Below are 20,326 nucleotides of genomic sequence, written 5' to 3' on the forward strand. Positions count from 1 at the left end.
TTGAGCAGGTGATTCTAATGTGTAACAAGGATCGGGAACATTGCAGTAATGAATCTAGAAACAGAAGGGGGAGTGTCCCAAAGACAGGCAGCACTGGGGACCAGAGACTCTGAGTTTAAAGGAAAGCTTAAGCTGGACGTAGTGGCGCACGCTTGTAATCCCAGTACTTGGGAGGCTGACACAGGAGGATCACAGGTTTTCGGCCAGCCTCAGCTACTTGTGAGGTCCTGTTTCAAATAAAAGAATAAAAATTTGGCTGGAAGTGTAGCTCAGAGGCAGAATGCCCCTGGGTTCAATCCCCAATACCTCAAAAATAAAAATAAATAAATAAATAAAATAAAACTTACAGGGTAGGTCATTTAGCTCTGCCTGTTCCACCTTTCTTCCATGAAAACTATTCCTGGCCCCTCTAAAAGGCTAATTTTTCCATTTTGGGACCATCCTTCTTGGCCTCTCTTAGTATGTCCACAAATTCAAGAAACAATTAGCCTGACGTGGCAACACATGCCTGTACTCCTAGTACATGGGAGCAGGAGGATTGCAAGATTGAGGCCAGTCTCAGCAACTTAGCAAGATCCTGTTTCAAAATTTAAAAAATTATATAAACATGCTGGGCGTGGTGGCACACACTTGTAATCCCCACGCTTGGGAGGCTGAGACAGGAGGATCGTACAGGTTCGAAGCCAGCCTCAGTTACTTAGTGAGGCTCTCAGCAACTTAGTGAGACCCTGTTTCCAAATAAAATTTAAAAAAGGTCTGGGAGTGTAGCCTGGAGGTAGAAAGCCTCTGGGTTCCACCCCCAGTACCACCCCAAAAAATAATAATAAAAACATAAAAAATATATAAACAAAAAGGACTAGGGTACAGCTTGAATAGAGAATACCCCTGGGTTCATTCCCTAGTACCAAAAAAAGCAAGAAAATAAATAATGTAAACATTGCTCTTGGCAAACTGGAGAGCTCAATTGGGTCTTCGATTCACAAAACACACCAAAAACCATATGCCCAGAAAGATCATAAGGCTATAGACTTAGTAGACTGGGAGTTAGCTGAATGTATATTGTATTCAAGATTTTTAAAAAGCAAAAGCAAATGTTTCATGGAAACTATAGTTAATACAGGCTGCTGGTTATACTTGAACAGTTAATTAACCCAGGGTTGGGCATCTGCCTAGTGAGATTCAATGCAGCCACTGCAGAGCACGCTGCATGTGAAGATGTGACGCCTGCCGGGCATGGCGGCGCATGCTTGTAATCCCAGCATTCAAGAGGCTGAGACAGGAGGATCGTGGTTCGCGGGCATCCTCTGTTACTTAGTGAGGCCCTCTGCAACTCAGTGAGACCTGGTTTCAAAATAAAGAATAAAAAATAGGGCAAGGGCTGTAGCTCAGAGGTTGAATGCCCCTGGGTTCCACCCCCAGACCCCCTCCCAAAAAAAGTGACGCCATGGGAGGCTGTGTGCTAAAAAGACAGGTGCAAGATAGTGTGTACCATAGGGTCCCAACTGTGTGTACAATAGGGTTCCAACTGTGTGTACCATAGGGTCCCAACTGTGTGTAGAATAGGGTTCCAACTGTGTGTACCATAGGGTCCCAACTGTGTGTAGAATAGGGTTCCAACTGTGTGTACCATAGGGTCCCAACTGTGTGTACAACTATACATGTGTTGGGACACTTAAAATAAAAATATGCAATGACAACAGCCATATAGACCACTGGAGTAATAGACCATATTTTCTACAATAAACAGACATTAATTTTGATGTAAAAATATAATTTTAAAAGCTTAGCTGCTGAACCACTAGTGGATTGATTCATTAAAAAATTGCCACTTTTTCAATGGAGGATTTCAGGAAGTTTTAGGCTGAGATAAAGTTTTATGCCACAATCAATGACATTCAATTTATGACAATATAGTACATCCTTGAAATAAAGAAGTCCTCCTAAGCCAGGTGTGGTAGTTTATACCTGTAACCCCAGTTCTTGAGAGGCTGAGGCAGGAGGATTGCAGCTTCAAGGACAGAGCCTCAGAAACTTAGTGAGACTTTGTTTCAAAAAAATAAAATAAAATAAGGCTTGGGATGAAGCTCAGAAGTAGAATGCTCCTGGGTTCAATCCTCAGTGAGAAGGAAGGACGGACGGGCGGGAGGAGGATGAGGCGCTCACCTGGCTTGTCTCCAGGGTCTACAATAGCTACAAACCCGTATCACGTCCCAAACGGGAGGCAGAAAGCAGGCTGTGAGACGGGAAATGAACCACACCTTTATCACAGATGAGCTGGGAGAGCCCCTCTTAGGTTCTCTTTGCAGAGGAGACTTTCAGGAAGAAAGGGGCAGGGAATTGGAAAGCGGGGACAGTTGTCACTTAAGCATAAACAGCAGGTCTTGTTTGTTTGCTTAGAGGAGCCCCGGCCCAGGCGTCGGCAGCACTAAGTCCGCACCACCATAAATGATTGAAGATGAAGCAAGATGTTCACGGTTCCGTTAATGGTCCGGGGCTCCAATTTCCTCCCTGCGTGGAGTTTCTGAAGTGCTCTTGGCTAAAGTGAACAGTCTCCATCTATCCATTAAGAAACATGCTTTCAATACTGATGTTTTCCAAGCAGCTATTTCTCTTTTTAAAAATATAATTTAAATGATATAAAAATGCAGTCTATGCAGAAAGAGTCCTCCCTCTATGACCTCCAGTCTGCTGCTCTCCTTCCCAGACAGCTACTCACACCACTTCTTGAATACCTTTCTCAATATTCTACAGCAGAAAACAAGCTACCAACTAAAATGGCTGAAATATTTTAACAGTTCACCAAAAACAGGTAGATGACAAATGCATAAAAAGATGTTCAATATCCTTAGTCATTAAGGAAATGCAGGTGAAAGCCTCGATGAGCCATCATTATACATTGAATCCAAAGGCTAAAACTTAGCTGGGCGTGGCGGTGCACGCCTGTGTGTATATTCTGTGATTCCACTTATATAAACTTAGCGAATACAAACTAACTTAAAGCAACACAAAGAAGAGCAGTAGTTGCGTGGAGATGGGGACAGTGGGAGGGAAGCTTTAAGGTTTGGGGGGTGATGAGGATATAACAATTTTGATTATGGTGATGGTTTCATAGTATACTTCAGTCAAAACTTACCAAATTGTTCACATTAACTATTTGGAGTTTACTGCATGTAAATTGTCCTTCAATAAACTTTTTTTTAAAGAGCATGTATCTTCATGTAATAGACACAAAGAATTTCCCCTTACTTAACAGCATATCTTACAAATCATTCCACATCGGTATGTAGTAAGCCACTTTTTTTTTTTAACAGTTGCATTATCTAGTGATTCCCTGACCCATTAACAGCCAGGTTATTTATAACCTAACTGTCTTTCTCTTTACAATCACTGCTGCCCAAAATATCCTCGTAGATTCATCTTTTTGTATCCACAAGGTTCTTAGAGTGGAGCTGCCTGCTCAAAGGCGATGTCCACTTTCGACTTTGGCAGAGTTTTGCAGTTGCCCCGTTTCTCTCAATGACTCCAGTCTCGCCTGTCTGAAATGGAAGAACTATTTTTTTTTTTTTTTTTTTTGCGGGTCTGGGGATGGAACTCAGGGGCATTTGACCTCCGAGCTACACCCCCTGCCCTATTTTTTATTCTTTACTTTGAAACCGGGTCTCACTGAGTTGCAGAGAGCCTCACTAAGTAGCTGAGGCTGTCTGCGAACCGTGATCCTCCAGGTCTCAGCCTCCCAAATGCTGGGATTACAAGCGTGCGCCACCATGCCCGGCTTGGAAGAACTGTTTTGACGCAGCTATGGAGATCCACAAAGGGGGCTCTCCTGGACCACTGGCCATCAGCTGATAGTGCAGTCCTGGTTTGCAGTCACTCTTTGCTTCCAAAATTTTCCTTGGCAATAGGGAAGTCTTGACATGGCTGTGGATATCCAGGGCACCACGGTGCCTATTTACCTGACTGATTGCAGGGTGAGAGAATCGAAGGGTTGAGCTGCCTAAAAAAGGGAGGGAGCGTTAATAAAGATGCAAGTCCATCTGACAACATTCAGTTCCGAGCCATTCTCTTTAGTTCAGGGCAAATGGATGCTTGCATCCCCCCCTCTCCCTCCCTCTCTCCCCCCTCCCTCCCTCCCTCTCTTTTCAATGTTTATTGAGCATGTCCTATGTATGTTCATTGTACTGGGGAATACAAAGATGAATTAGGACAATCTTTGTCCACAAGGTGCCACACATGGAGAGAGAGAAGGACTAAGTGAATAAAAGGGGATGAGATTAAGTGCTTGGATGGGGTCGAGGGAGCACAGGGGAAATCGGGAGGCACAGAGGAGGGGAGGCCAGACAGTCTTCCCTGAGGAAGGGCTGTTTAATAGTTATAGGCTGAATATTTCTCTCTCTCCCCTCAATATTGTTATGTTGAAATTCTAACCCCAACAAGATGGCATCAGGAGGTGGGGCTTTGAGAGGTCATTAGGTCAGGTGTACGTGGCCTCCATGATGGGGATTAGAGCTAGACAAGACTAGACAATGACAAGACTAGACTAAACTAGACAAGGGGCTAGTTTTCCGACTCTGCTCCTGCTAGGTGAGAATACAATAGCCATCTGCAAACTGGGTTGTGGATTCTCACCAGACACTGGTTCTAGAGGCACCTTGATCTTGGACCTCCCAGCCCTGGAACCACAAGGAGCAAACTGCCTTAACGCAGTCTAAGGCAATTTGTTACAACAGCTCAAACTAAGATGCATGGGTCTTAGTTAAAATTGAGGCAAGAGAGTCACATGGCATACAATTAATCACTGTAAAATGACGGATTCTGTTGGGTGTGGTGGTGCACTTTTGTAACCCCAGTACTTGGGAGGCTGGGATAGGAGGTTTGTAGGTTTGAGGCCAGCCTCAGCAACTTAGCCAGACTTTGTTTCAAAATAAAAAATAAAATAGGGTTGCAGTGTAGCTCAGAGGTAGAATGCTCCTGAGTTCAATCCACGGTACTAAAAAAAAAGGTACAATTCTGTGACATCTGTTACAGTCAATGGTTAGGTAACTACCAGCTCTTATGTGGTTCCCAAACATTTCACCACCCCAAAAGACCAAAAGAGAACCCTAGACCCACTAAGCGGTTACTCCTCATATCTAGGGTTATTAAATAAGCAGGAAACATTTCGCCAGCAGGCTCCAAAAGACCATGGCAGAAAGAGGACGTTTACAGAGGCCGAGCCATCGAGTGAGCGAGTGAGCGTGTGTTGTGGGGTGGAGCAATGGGTGTGGCAGGATGGGCGCAGGGGAGACGTGTGCCAGCGTGGTCCCAAGGCAGTGGCCTGGCCCAAGGACCCATCTGAGTAACTGCCATCCCTAGAGGACATTGTCAACTTTAATATGAATTCAGCTTGAGCCAGGATTTCTCAACCTTGGCGTTCCTGACACTTGGGGCTGGATCATTCTTTGCTGAGCGGTAATTCTTCGTGCTGTAGAATATTCAGCAGCTACTCTGGCCTCTACCCACTAACTACCAGTAGTATCACCGCACTCCTCCCCACTTCGACAACTTGAGATGTCTGCAGACACTGCCAAAGGACCATGGCCCAGTTCTAAGGCAGAGGGCAAATCGCGCGGTGTGGGAGGAGGAAGCTCCTCGGAGCCCTGTGGAGGCAGCGGGATACCGGGCAGGACCAGCTCCTAGGGCCCTGGGTCCTAAGCTTGTGAAACAACAGAATTATTGTTAAAAGTTTGTGGCATTTAAAAAAATCCTTTCTAGCTGGGCATAGTGGTACATGCCTATAATGCCAGTACTTGGAGGCTGAGACAGGCGGATCACAAGAGCAGCCCCAGCAACTGAGTGAGGCCCTTGGCAACCTAGTGAAACCCTGTTTCCAAATAAGAAATAAAAAATAGGGCTGGGGGTATAACTCGGAGATAGAATACCCCTGGGTTCAATCCCTGGTACCATAAAAAAAGAAAAAGAAGGAAAAGAGAATTGCTGAGGATGTTGCTTCCTCCATTCACACGATGTGCCAGGAACTGAGGATGTCGTCCTGGGATGGGTTACTGAGGGAATTCATATCTTTTTCCTTCCTGGGTCCACAAAAGAGATGCCAACACTCTAACAGTGGCTTTCGGAGGCAGGGAAGAGGCAGAAAGAAGACCAAGAAGCCGTAGTCTCTTGTGAGGAGGGAAGTGGGGGAGAAGGGACCAACGCGTGCCTGTCCCTCATGTGTCCCTTGCCTTCACGATGCCCCCGAGGGTGGCAGCAGCTGGGGGGATGGCTAGGGGATGGGCACACCAGGAAACCCCAGCCCCAGAGCCTCCCTGGCAAAGATCCCTGTGCCTGAGTGTGGCACAGAAGCAGAGGGTCTGGGGGCTTCAAGGGACCATAGAGATGGGCGAGTATCTCAGCGGGTCCGTGGGCACTTGAGTCTGCCCCAAGGAGTCTGGACTGTGAAGGACTCTTGGGAGCATTGCACAACCCAAGAGGCAAGGAAAAGTAGATTCAAGTATGACCAAAGTTGACTTTCTTTTCTTTTTGTTTTTGCTAGCCCTTTTAGGGTAGGGACTCTGAATCAGATTTAACTAATTTGGAGTTTAATGATATTTTCTTCTTCTTTTCCTTTTGATACTGGGGATTGAACCCAGAGGCATTTTATCTTCAAACTATACTACATCCCCCAGCCTTTTTGTATATTTTTTCATTTTGAAACTGAGTATCACTAAATTGCTGAGGCTGGCCTCCAACCTGCGGTCTCCTGTATCGGTCTCCCAAATACTGGGACAGATATGCACCACTATGCCCAGCTAATGACATTTTCTTCATGAAGCTCTTCATATGCTATAAAGGCAAAGGGACAGTGTCCTGGCTCTTCAGGCACTTGCAGGAAGAGGAAACGTGGCGGGCCTGCACTGCCTGTCATTTCTTGAGAACATTCCAAGGAATTCTCTATCTTTACCTTTTATTTGGCTTGAGCTCCACGACTACATAAAATTGCTAGGGTCCATTTTGCAAATAAGAAAACAGAACTTAGTGACCTGCCTGTGGCCTAAATATCAGATCCAGCCCTGAACATAGGACTTCTGACTCCAAACCTCATTCTTCCCAGTGCACCGGGCTGCCTTATAATTCACTACAGAGGGAAAACTGGTCCAGCCAAGCAGCTGCAGGCCATCAGGAGGGGCTTGTGATTTTGTGTAAAATGTTTCATCTCTTAGAGGGCTTGTGTCATCTGTAAAAGGAGGAAGCTCCTGAGGGGGGTGAGAGGAGAGGCGGGACACCTGCTCACAGCAGCTGCTGCAGTCAGGTGATGAGAATGGGCCCGGCTGTGGTACGGGCCATGGGGGGGTGGGCGGGAGGGAAATGAAGACTGAGGACCTATTCCAAGTGAAAAACACCAAGTGTTTTTCAGCAATAACCTGTCGCTTCCACTTCCGAGGAAACAAGTTTAAACCAGAGCTTCCTGGCCCTGGGTTAAAAGTAGGTACCAACCACTACTGGTCAGTTCCTCCACAAGAGGAAATGAACTGGAACCAATTTCTGGATATTTGAAAATATCTAAAATAAATAAACTTGTTCAGAAAAGTGTTTGCTTCCTAAAAGCTTTGTCTCTCAAAGGAGGAAAACCGAATAGCACAGATGAAGAGATAAAAGCCCATCTTCAGAGGGCAAGGGCATCTTTGAGTGACCGCTAGTATTTCTCTAAGTAGAAAGTGAGACTTTTTGGTTAGACCACATACCTGCCTGCCCACGCTGGGGTAACAGCACAAGCGCCCTGCAAGCTGAGCAGCCCCGCCACTGGGGGACGGCGGCCGAGGCCAGCAGGGCAAGTACAGCCCGCCCCGCCCCGCCCCGCCGGCCAGCCTGTACCTTCAGAGGGAGGATGGACTTGCTCTTTCTTCTGCCCTTTAGAGAACAAGAGAAAGTGTTCTGATGGCAAATATCTGGTGAGTTCTCCGGCCACTTGTTTATTTACTTCCAGGCATCTTGGATCTCAGATCTTGGATGTCAGAGCTTGGATCTCAAAGGCTGTTTTGGAGCAGAGCCTCAGAGGTCTTATAAGGAATAGGCCGATCTAACAGAAATGGCAGCCCATCACAGGCTACACTGGGAAAGAAACAGCACCAATGGAGTGTCCTTGTGAGGACTCCAGCCAGGCCTGGCCTCCATGCCAAGAACTCTGAGGTTCTCAAGTAGAGTGTGAAGAGGTGGGTGGCAAGTTTGGTCTAAATTCAAGCCACTTAAAAAACATTTTCTATGACTTCAATGCATTAGTACACTAACACTCATAAAGGAACATAACTTAGAAATGAGTCTTTTTATTAAGCACTTGGTTGGCTAATGGCATTCTTTGAAAACAAGCCACAAAGTTTTAAGTAATTTCCAAAGACTAACCTTTTTTTTTTTTTTTTTGTAATACTGGGGACAGAACGCAGGGGCCTTCTACCTCCAGGCTACACCCCCAGACATATTTTATATTTTATTTGGAAATAGGGTCTCACTAAGTTGCTGAGAGCCTAAGTATCTGAGGCTGGCTTAGAACCTGTGCCTCAGCACCCCAAATACTGGGATTACAAGTGTCATCACCACACCCAGCTCAAAGGTCACCTTTTAAAACAGGCTGAATCAGTAATTTTATTTTATAGCTTCCTTCCTAATCATGTAGGGCTTAGTGAGATTTGGCATCAAGGTGCCCTCAAGGGCTGGGGCTCAGTGGCAGAGCACTCGCCCCAGCACAGTAAACAAAACACACACACAAACACAACAAACCCCTTGCTTTGCCACTCCACAATCCTGAGCAAATTTCTTTTCGTTTTTTTTGGTACTGGAGATTGAATCCAGGGTCATTTTACCTCTGAGCTACCCCTCAACCCTCAGTAAGGCTGTCAGTAAGTTGCAGAGAGCCTAAGTTGCTGAGGTTGGCTACGAATCTATGACCCTCCCATCTCAGCCTCCCAGGTACTGAGATTATAGGCATGCACTACCACTGCCTGGCTCTAAGCAAATTTCTTAATCCCTCTGGTCTTGTCTCCTTATCTGTAAAACGGGCAGTCTACTTTGCTAAGTGGTTTTGCATTTTATATATAGGTCTATGTGGGTGTGTGTATACATACATGACTGGGCACACAAGGTGTAAACAGGTCAGGATCTCCGAAGAGGTGATTTTTTTTTTTTTTTTGCGGGTCTGGGGATGGAACCCAGGGGCATTCGACCTCCAAGCTACAACCCCTGCCCTGTTTTTTATTCTTTATTTTGAAACCCAGTCTTACTGAGTTGCAGAGGGCCTCACTAAGTAGCTGAGGCTGTCGGCGAACTGTGATCCTCCGGTCTCAGCCTCCCAAATGCTGGGATTACAAGCGTGCGCCACTACTCCGAGCTAGGAGGTGACATTTTAGAAGACATGTTGGTGGCCAGGAGGGAAAAGTTGGAGTACTAAGAAGGGGAGAGCGGTGAGGTCAGATAAAAGGGACAAAGGAAGGGGGGGCCTGGGGAGTGACTGCTGATGGATACAGGCTTTGTTTTGGGGATAATGAAAATATCCTGAAGTTAGTGGGGATGATTACAAAACTAATATATTAAAACCCATCAGGACGTTTTTAAAAAGTGAATTTGTGGTACATGAATGACATCTCAATTATACTAGCATTAATTTTGCAATGCTGGGGGCCAAACCCAGGGTCTGATACAAGTCGGGTAAGGGCTCTACCACTGAGCTATCCTCCTAGCTCCTATACTGTAATTTTAAAAGGGATGCAGCCATGGTTATATAGGGCACACCTATACTTCCAGTCCTTGGGATGCTAAGATAGGAGGATTATAGGTTTGAGACCAACCTCAGCAACTTAGTGAGATCCTGTTTAGGAAAAAAAAAAATAGTTGGGGGTGTAGTACAGAGGTAGAATGTCTCTGGGTTCGATTCCCAGCACTAAAATGAGGCAAAAAACCAAAGCCAAGCAATGCAGAAAACACAAATAGGAACATTTGGACAGGCAAAGGAAAATGAGGTATTTCCATTCTCTGGTGAGCTAGAAAGTCAAGCCTTGATTTTTAGCATAAAAGCCATTTAAGGAGGGCGAGAACCTGCTTTTCCGGCTAACTTGTACAACTGCAGTCTCCTGCTATGCCTCCCGATGTCTCCGGTTGGTAGATGCTCTCCTTCATTTCTTGGGCTAAAATATTAGTGGACTGTTTACAGGATGGACATGAATTAAAATGTTCAGCACCTGTATTGTTTCATCCTGGATTTTAGGACCTCATGAGAAATACTTAACACCACCAGAGACTTCATGATCACTATTCCTGACGCCTCAGTGGTTACCATTCCAATACAAACAAACAGGCACAATCATTAAGACATTAATTTATTATTAAATTATATAACAAAGCTTCTTCTATACAGTCAGAAAATGCACATTTAGATGAGAACAAAAATTAGGTACAAATACAATAAAATTGGCTCCCAGAAGCGATTTTAAAAGCAAAAAAAAAAAAAAAAAAAAAAAAAAGAAGAAGAAGAAAGTGCATTTGGAAAATGATAGATTAAAAAAAACTGTATTGGCATTTTTCATGAGGAAACATCTTCCATCATAGTAAAATGTGATTGGAATTGATTCTCCCTAAGAGATAACAGGGTGGAAATGGATGAAATAATTTGATACCAGAGTCAGTCAGGTCAGATACAAGAAAAATGAGAAAGATCCTTCAGACATGGCTCAGCTTGGTCTCAGCTTCTTTTCCAGTGGCATCCTTAAAACCCACTTGTTCCTGCATTATTTTCTTTCCTCCTTTGAAGTTTAAGGGTATATAGATTTATAAAGGAATAAATAAGATTCATTTATTAAGAACATGATGAAAAGTTCATCTTTTTGGAGACCAGGATAAAAAACTCCTGATCTAAAAGGAGAATGGGACATGATTGTTGTCATTTGAATATGTCCTTTAGTTACATTTTCCATAAAATTCAGGGTAATACTGAGCATGGCCATTTTAACCCCAACAGCTTAATATTACAAGTTAGAAAATGCAATAAAGTCCCCAAATTTTATCTGGTTAATAATAACCAATAATAATTAGAAACCAAAAGGGGTATAAGAAGCTCTTAAAAGTCACTGTTCTCAGGTTGAGATCATTAATAGTGAAACATAAAATTAAGGATAGGAATGCAAATCCAGGTGCCTCAGTCCCACAAGGCCCAGTATCATCCCATCAAAAGGCCCAGTCAGTTTCTTTTTATATCCAGATGCATTCCCATTCAATATGAAAGAACTAAGGTAAATATTATTTAGTCTCAGGTACAAAAAGTACCCTCCAGGTGTCTCCCATCACCAGTCTCCAGTTTCAGGAGTTTGCTCCCAGACCTGATTTGAGTACCAGGAGGTACAAAAAAGGCATCCTCTATAACAGTGAATTCTGGTATAAGGAGAGAGAACAGTAGATAAGGAAAGCCCTTTTGTAACATTAGAAAAACAAAAGGCAAGTAATGCAGGTTACAGGGAGTCCTTTAGCATCATTAACAGTAATAATAAAAAGAACGTGGAGATTGCCAAGGATGGATAAACCACAATACTTAAATATCTGGGCTTGAACTTGACTAATATATTTATTAAACATTTTTACTAAGGTCATCAATATGCATATTAAAACAAAATCTTAGAAATGCTACACTATTTTGAGCCAGGCATAGTGGCACGCATTTGTAAGTCCAATAACTTGGGAGCCTGAGGCAGGAGGACTGCGAGTTTTGTGGTTAGCCTGGGCAACCTAGCAAGACCTGACATTCAAAAAAGAAGAGAAAGAAAAGGAAATGAAAGGAAGAAGAAAGATACCTTTTGGAATTAAATGAAAAGATCCTAAAAGGAAAGACCTGTTACATAAGATAATGACTAAGGGAGCGTAATTTCTTTAAGATGTAACATTTGCTTGGGACCAGGACAGAAGATTCCTTCTGCCCTCCTCCAGCTTCAACTGGTAACCCTGGCTCTGACTGGCACTAACAAGCAACTGACTGTTGGCTCCTGAGCCTAGCAAGTGGTCTGTAAGGAAGACAGAAAAACAAGATGATAAAAAAAAAGGTTAAATGGCGTAAAACTTAAAGTCTAATCAGCAACCTCAAGATTCAGAAAGCCGCTTCCTATAAAGGGCGCATCTCGCTTCCTCCCTGCAGGGCAGGCGGGATGGAGAAGCAGGCGCGCTCTCTCTCCTAGCTGCTGCGCTCTCTGGACGTCGGCCACCTCACTATGAGTGCAGCAATGGGGGCTGGTCTCCATCTGACCCCAACCACCTCACCAAGCCTTTCCAACTTCCTTGGAAGAACTTGTTTATTTCCATAAAGAAAATAACCAACACAATTCTATTACTTCATACAAGCACAACCATCCTGGACAGGCTCACCAGCCACCAACATGGTTTCCTTGCTTGCAGCAAGCTAACTAGCTAGCTAAGCTGGTGCCTTAGTTTCACTCCCCAAAAATCAGCTTCAATGAATGAACCAAGTCATCAGACCAGTAAAAAAGACTGGTAATATAATTAAATAAATAACTTTAATAATCTCAGATTTTATAAATGCCAACTACAGAGCAACCAAAGTCCCCTAAATTCTGAGGCACAACCACCAATCAAGGCCCTTTGAAAAAATCAAAGATAATAAAGTGTCAGGGGAGAAAAGTTTTGTTTTCCCAAGAGAGAATTTAATAAATGAACTCACTTCCCTGATCCTTTTAAGTTTACACTGGGAAACTTTGGTGGTACTGGGGGTGGAACCCAGAAGCTTTCTACCTCCGGGCTATACTCCCAGCCCTATTTTTATATTTTATTTGGAAACAGGGTCTCACCAAGTTGCTGAGAGCCTCACTAAGTAGCTGAGGCTAGCTTCAAACCTACGTGATCCTCTTGTCTCAGCCTCCCAAACGCGGGGATTACAAGTATGTGCCACCATGCCTGGCTGAAACAAGTTTTTTTTTTATGGGCATCTCCAGGCAACAAACTGGTCAATGAACCCATATTTAGAAAAATAAACCCCATAATTAAGAAAAATATATCAAATGCTTTCATACCCAGGATGTACTACATCCTTGACACCAGAATGACAAACTTCTAAGCCTCCATCCTAGTCTGGATGGCCGTGTACCCACTAGGCAGCACGTCAAGTCCACCTGAACAGCACCTCCACACCACAATGCAGTGAGGAATGACAGGCTAATATCCTTCTATTCCCGTGGCACAGTCTGAAGCCGATACTTGAATACCATAGTGAATTCCAACATGGACGAGCAGTCTTCTCCCTAGGAGAAGAATGTAGATGTTGGCAGTCTTTAAACTATCTGGTAGTTCAGTGAGATAAGTAATGAATGTAGAGAAACTAAGGGATGGTTAAAATGGAAAAGAATTTCTAGTGGGTTGTCTAAAATTTTGTCACCATCCAGAGATGGTAACAGAAGATGACTGTAGGTTGACATATACCCTGTCACAGGAACCTTCAACAGAGAAACAATTCTCTGGAGTTTTGGAAAAACCTTAATAGATTTGGAATGAATCAATTTTCATAGAACAGAGAATTCCTGGTTCATCAGGCAGTAGTCCTTCAACTTGGGGTCCTACGCTGCAGAGCATTTAAAAGGAAGTTATCTGGTAACAGCCCTCGATGTCTTAGATGTGACTTACTGATTTACATGTGGCTGTTGAAAACTGAGCAGTCCACTCCTTCCCCCAGTTTCCAGTGTTAATCCTGATGTGATGAGGAACAGCTGGGGGCAGCGATGGACACTGGCTATTAGTTTCTTTTGTCATGGCAGAACTAAGATTTCATTATCTTTTAGGAGTAAATATTAGTCCAATGAAAGAAATAAAGAAATAAACAATGACCAATCCTTTGAAAACAGATGTCATTCTTGATGTTTTTCTAGCAATACAGTTAACCCCAGTGTACTCACAATTTTAAAAAAGAAAGGAAAGAAGAAGACAATAGCTTTTTTTCAGTGTTTTCCATTTCAGACAACCTCAAATACACTGCAGTTCACTTGTTACCATCTTGGAAAACAGGAGTTTCCTTGAATACAAAAGGAGTTGGGGACATAGAGTGGAAATATAGAGCCCAGATGATCAAGAATGAACTTGTAATTCCCCATCATGAGTGTTAAAAGGACATGAATTCTTTTTATTCACAACCCAATCTGGAGGCTGAGAGGAAAGCAGTCTTTGGACACAGAGAAGTCTGGTGCTCGGAGGAGCCCAGCAGCCCGGCCTGGCTCGGCACAGGCTTCAGCGCTGTCACTGAAGCACAGATGCTGTTTTCCACTGGTTTACTTACCTTCTAGGGAGACAAAAATCAACTGAAAACTTTTTTTGTTTTCCAAACTAAAAACGGAGAAATATGTGTTAGAAAAGAGCACAGAAAACCTGTGCCTTCAGTTCACCCCGACCATGTCGCAGCGCCTGTACTACTGGTTCTGACATCGTCCAGCTGTTAGGCTAATTATCAGGATGGTCAACTTCTCCTTTCTACTTCTTCTTGCTCCAGATCAGGATGTGGAAGTGGTGGCTGTTAAGAGTCTTTGGAGATGTCCTATCAATGGAACGCATACAGCAGCAACAGGATGGCACAGATGCCAATTATGCCACCCAGGATGAGTGAGTCTCGCCGTTTCCTGAGGTTGATCCTCTGAATCAGACTGTTCACAGCAGGAAACCGATCTTTGGGAAATCTTTATTAAGGTCACATTTGAAAGAAGCCTCTTTTGTGAAAACTTAACAGAATCACTAAATGAGCCATCCATAGAGCTTAGAAAGAATATATGATAAAAATGATGGGGGCGGGATCACACCGAGGGACTCTTTAGCAAACACATTCCAAAACTGGGACAGATTCAAGTCTCTGAGTCCTCTGCGTAGTACACAAAAATAATAAAAATAAAAATAAAAAAAACTAGCCGGGCATCGTGGCACACACTTGTAATTCCAGCATTTGAAAGGCTGAGACAGGAGGATCTGGGTTCGCGTCCAGCCTTAGCTACTTAGTGAGGCCCTCTGCAACTTAGTGAGACCCTGTTTCAAAAATAAAGAATAAAAAATAGGGTTGGAGGTAGAGCTCGAATGCCTCTGGGTCCCATCCCCAGTACCACAAAAAAGAAAAGAAAAAAAAAATTAATGGTGAGAGAAAAAAAGTAATGATGACAGCTCCCATGTAACGAGGGATCAGTGCCAAGCTCTCAGTCAGGGAGATTCAGTACAGCAGCTCCTCCCTCTCAAGGGTTTTAAAGAAAACCTAATCTTTTCCCCATAGGGAAACAATCTTTCTTGGACTCAGGCAACTGGTGGGAAACTCTAGGATCTGTATAAGTCAGGTACTGGTGAATTATTTAAAATGTAAAATTTATACCAGCAGGCAGGGTATAATAGGAAAGTAGGTTAAAATGCTCTAGCCATCCTATTTAGGGAACATTAAAAGGAAAGAGAGGAACTTTCAATGTGGTGGTTACTGCATTTTAGGATCACAAGATACCTTCCTATCCTTACTTGTTTGTATGCTATAGCGCAAAGTGCCCACAGTTTTTTATTCCTGGCGGTGGTTTCTGACAGTACACCTGCAGGTGCATCCTCTTGTTTACAGAGGTATCATATCAAGTTCAGGAAAACCAATGAAGAAAACCACCAAGGACACTGGAGAGCTGGGATAACCGGCAGGATCATCACTGCCTTTTCTATAACAAATCTCACCAGGGACTACATTTAGTTGTGTACCTATATAGTCTACATGTTGCACGATCATGTCTTCTATTCTTCAAGTTCCTTCGTGTTCAGGATACGTTAATACTATAGCCATGCCGGGCGTGGTGGTGCCCGCTTGTAATCAATCCCAGCACTTGGGAGGCTGAGACAGGAGGATCACACTGGTTCGAAGCCAGCCTCAGCTACTTAGTGAGACACTGTTTCCAAATAAAATATAAAATAGGTCTGGGAGTACAGCCCGGAGTATAGCTCTGGGTTCTACCCCTAGCACCCCCCCCACAAATTATATATATAGGCATTATCATATTCTTTGAACCAATTAAAAAAAAAGAACAAAAACAAAACCCGGGACAACTGGTAGAAACATTTTTTTTTAAATGTGGAATAGAAAGAAAGAATATATTTTGAAATCACTGACAAAACCCTTTTTCTTTTCTCTCTTCTTTTTGTGTAACTGGGGACTACACCCAGGGGCATTCTATTTTTTATTCTTTATTTTGAAATAGGGTTTCACTAAGTTGCAGAGGACCTCACAGGTGTGCAGCACCATGCCTGGCTTCAATCAGTATTTTAAATAACCTAGGTATCCAACCTCCTTGGTACTTTGAAGTTTCAATGGTTCATTAAATACAAACTTAAAAGCCAGGCATGGTGGCACATGCTTGTAATCCCAGCATTCGGGAGACTGAGACAGGAGGTTGCAGTTCGTGGACAGCCTCAGGTACTTAGTGAGACCTTTGCAACTCAGTGAGACCCTGTTTCAAAATAAAGAATAAAAAATGGGCCTGGGGGTGTAGCTTGGAGGTAGTATACCCCTACATTCCATCCCTAGTACCACACACACAAAAAATTTAATACATAAATACTTTTTCTTTTTTTTGGTACTAAGGTACTCTACCATTCAACTATACCTTCAGCCCTTTCTTATTTTCTTATTTGGAAACATAGTCTCACTAAATTGCCTAGGCTGGCCTTAAACTTGTGATCCTCCTGTCTCAGCCTCCAAAGTACTGGGATTACAGGCCTGTGTCACCGGGTCTGTTTTACAAACTCTTATTATATTTACTAAAGTAGCCTCTGTTCTTGCTGATGGCTGAGTCCATAGTTCAAGAAAAACTATGATTTCATGGGAAACTCAAAACATAAATCTCTAATTTGCTCTTTACCTGGGACCTGAGCCAAGCCACTTTTCTGAGTCCAATTCTTCATCCACAAAACAATAATAATATGCTCATTTTCTCTTTTGTGGTAATGATAAAAAGCATATTACAATACTCTGTGAACTGTATAGTGCTATGTAAACAATAATGATTCAGGCCGGGTGTGGTAGCACACACTTGTAAATCCCAGCATTCAGGAGGCGGCGACAGGAGAATCACAGTTCATGGACAGCCTCAGCTACTTAGTGATGCTCTTTGCAACTCAGTGAGACCCTTTTCAAAAAATTAAAAAAAAAAAAAAAGACTAAAAAATAGGACCAGGATGCGGGGCGTGGTGGCGCACGCTTGTAATCCCTGCGCTTGGGAGGCAGAGACAGGAGGTTTGAAGCCAGCCATGCTGGTTTAAGAGACCCTGTTTCCAAATAAAAAAATAGGTCTGGGAGAATAGCCTGAAGGCAGAAGGGTTTCCAGGAACCACCAATAAATAAATAAATAAATAAATAAATAAATAAATAAATAAATAAATAAATAAATTAATAAAAATAGGACCAGGGGTTTAGCTCAGAAGTAGAATGCCCCTGGGTTCCATCCCTAGTACTGCCAAAAAAAAAAAAAAAAAAAAAGGGACTATGTGGATTTTTTTTTGGGTACTATGGATGGAACCCCAGTTCCATTTTTTATTCTTTATTTTAAAACAGGGTCTCACTGAGTTACAGAGGGACTCAGTAAGTAGCTGAGGCTGGCCACAAACCACGATCCTCCTGTCTCAGCTTCCTGAATGCTGGGATAAGAAGCGTGCTCCACCACACCCGGCTGGATAGGTGGTTTTATACTAGGGTAACAAAGCAAGAACAAAGTTTACAACAGATCAGAAAATACCAACAAACTCCAGGCTCTCGTTTTCCTTTAGCAAACACGCATCAAACTAAAAGTGACCTCAAATTAGTTAGGGCCAGAAGTTTCTTAACTTTTGAAAATTACAGGTCTTTCCTCCCATAGTAGGTGGGGAAGAAAGCTTTTCTCTTTAAAAGGCTTGCCTTCTCAGAGAGTAAATAAAATGCTTCGGAGTGGTAGGCTCTATCAATTTCCCTACTGGGCTTCTGGGAAGTATCAGTAATCCTAATTCAAATTGTGAAACTAAAAATTACAAAGTAGAGGTCATGACAAACCAGTAGAGAATCTACCTGGAATTCAGCCAGTACATGGTCACCATACTCTTATCAGGAGTTATAACTTCTCTTCCTATATGCCTGTCTCCTTCCTAGCATCTCCAACTGACTCTCCAAACTGGAAAAAAAAGAAAAAGCCCATAATTTATTTTGTTTAGGTATAAAAAAAAAATGTGGAGTTCTAACATGGATTCAGAACTTTTAAGTGTAAAATAATTTTGTGAGTAATTAAAAAAATTCTTTTCCAAGTCTATTATTAAACATCTGTGTGCAGTCACTAGAAATGGTAGCAAGGAGCAAAGCAGAAAATACTCATATTATGTAATTACTGAGGAGCTCTCTACTATTGTGGGCTACCAGTCCCCTCCTCCAAGAGACATATTCATACACCCACCCCTCAGTGCAGATTTTAAACTTTCAAAAAAGGATACTGGCCAAGGTGTTCATTTTGCTGTGAATTGACTTTAACATTCCTCTCTGTGAAGTCATATTTTCTTTTGTTGCCATAGCAATACTTCAAGGGGGGAAAAAGAGACGTTTAAGTTGGCATTTGCTATTACCCTGGATGGACTCATCATATGTCTAAGCATATTCCTAAGCGGAAACTATGGTGAGCAAAATCATCTTGAAAAGCACCAGGCAGGTAAATGACTTCTCAGTCACCTTCCCCTTGTCCTTTTTCTGAAAGACCCCACTGCTACCCAATGATGCCTTTTCCTTTTTTGGGGGTGGAGGAGAAGAGATTTGCTGGGGATAAAAACTAGGGTCATTCTACCTCTGAGCTATACCTCTAGCCCTTTTTTAATTTTTAATTTTGAAACAGGGTCTTGCTAAACTGCTGAGGGTCTCACAAGGTTACTGAAGCTGGCCTTGAACCTGCCATCCTCCTGTCTCAGCCTCCTAAGTATTGGGATTACAGGCATGCATCACTGTGCCCAATTCTAATGATTTTGTTTGTATAACGCAGTAAGCCATTTTCTAAGTTTTCTTCAAAATAACAAAATAAAGTAAGACATTAACAGACAAATCACATATCACAAAAGCTTCTTAAAACAGTCTGAGCCAGGCATGGTAGTGCACGCTTGAAATCCCCGCACTTGGGAGGCAGAGACAGGAGGATCGCACAGGTTTGAAGCTGCACTGCGCTGGCTTAAGAGACCCTGTTTCAAAACAAACAAACAAACAAACAAACAAACAAAACAAAAAACAACAGTCTTAAAAGGTTATAGCTATGAAAATATTTTTAATTAAGAAAAACTGTTGCAAGGGATATAGGGAAACATAACCATAAAATAAACCCAAAGCATATATTAATATACAAATGGCCCTCAAGTTATGAACAAGTAACATTTCTCAATTCTACTTGAGAATCACTAGGAAGATTTTGGGACACAAAAGCAACAGATTGATTAAACATGACTGAGAAAGCAGGAAAAGCCACTGTTTACAGAACGCAATCTTTTTCATGTGACTACTTTGATGTCTTGTTTTAAAGGATCTGAGTTGGCCGGGTGTGGTGGCGCATGCTTGTAATCCCCGCGCTTGGGAGGCAGAGACAGGAGGATTGCACAGGAGGATTGACCCTGTTTCCAAATAAAATAAAAGTATAAAATAGGTCTGGAAGTGTAGCCCGGAGGTAAAAGGGCTGACTAAAGGGCTGGTTCCCCACAGGAGAGCACAGAAGCAGTGAAGGCCATGCAGAGTCTCATGAAGGTTCCCAAATCCAGGCCACCATGCAGGAACTGCCCAAAAAGATGAAGGCCAAGTTCAGAGAATAGATTGACGGAGGACACTTTTCAAAGCACAGATGATCACAAAGAAAGGGAAGAAGCAGAAATGAAAATTGACAGAATCTGTTTTTTACAGCAGGGGCTTGGGGGAAAGTAGCCCTATTTTAAAATAGGCATATGGTCGCCCCGCGCGGTGGCACACGCTTGTAATCCCCGCACTTGGGAGGCGGAGACAGGAGGATCGCACAGGTTTGAAGCCAGCCTTGCTGGCTTAAGAGATCCTGTTTTAAATTAAATATAAAATAGGTCTGGGAGAGTAGCCCGTAGGTAGAAGGGTTCTATCCCCAGTACCCCCACCCCCACATACACAGAAAGGCATATGGTCTTGTATAAAGTAACAGAAAAAAACGTAGGCTGAGCAATGTTAGGCCAAACCTTTGACTCACATATGTCTTTGATTATTAAACTGGGACTATCACTACCTCCTGTGTACTTCAACTCACAAGTGGATAGAGATTAAAGAATAATTCATGCAAAGTACTTTGTATTCCTTGGGGAATGGATA

The 20,326-nt window shown here is 43.0% G+C and overlaps 1 protein-coding gene across 2 annotated transcripts in view; it reads right to left on the reverse strand.

Annotated features, from left to right (window-relative positions):
- Positions 1-14,542: 14,542 nt before the first annotated feature.
- The window catches only part of GOSR1 (golgi SNAP receptor complex member 1), a gene marked incomplete at both ends in the record, with an annotated part of 37,228 nt that continues 31,444 nt past the window's right edge, over positions 14,543-20,326 (reverse strand). For both annotated transcript variants that reach the window (XM_080712380.1, XM_080712379.1), the window contains 2 exons: positions 14,543-14,667; positions 18,463-18,545. In XM_080712380.1, coding sequence (XP_080568506.1) covers positions 14,543-14,667; positions 18,463-18,545 — 208 coding nt within the window. The remainder of the gene's footprint in view (positions 14,668-18,462; positions 18,546-20,326) is intronic.

The sequence above is a fragment of the Muscardinus avellanarius genome (genome assembly GCF_963383645.1).
Source record: "Muscardinus avellanarius genome assembly, chromosome: 16".
In the NCBI taxonomy this organism is placed as follows: domain Eukaryota; kingdom Metazoa; phylum Chordata; class Mammalia; order Rodentia; family Gliridae; genus Muscardinus; species Muscardinus avellanarius.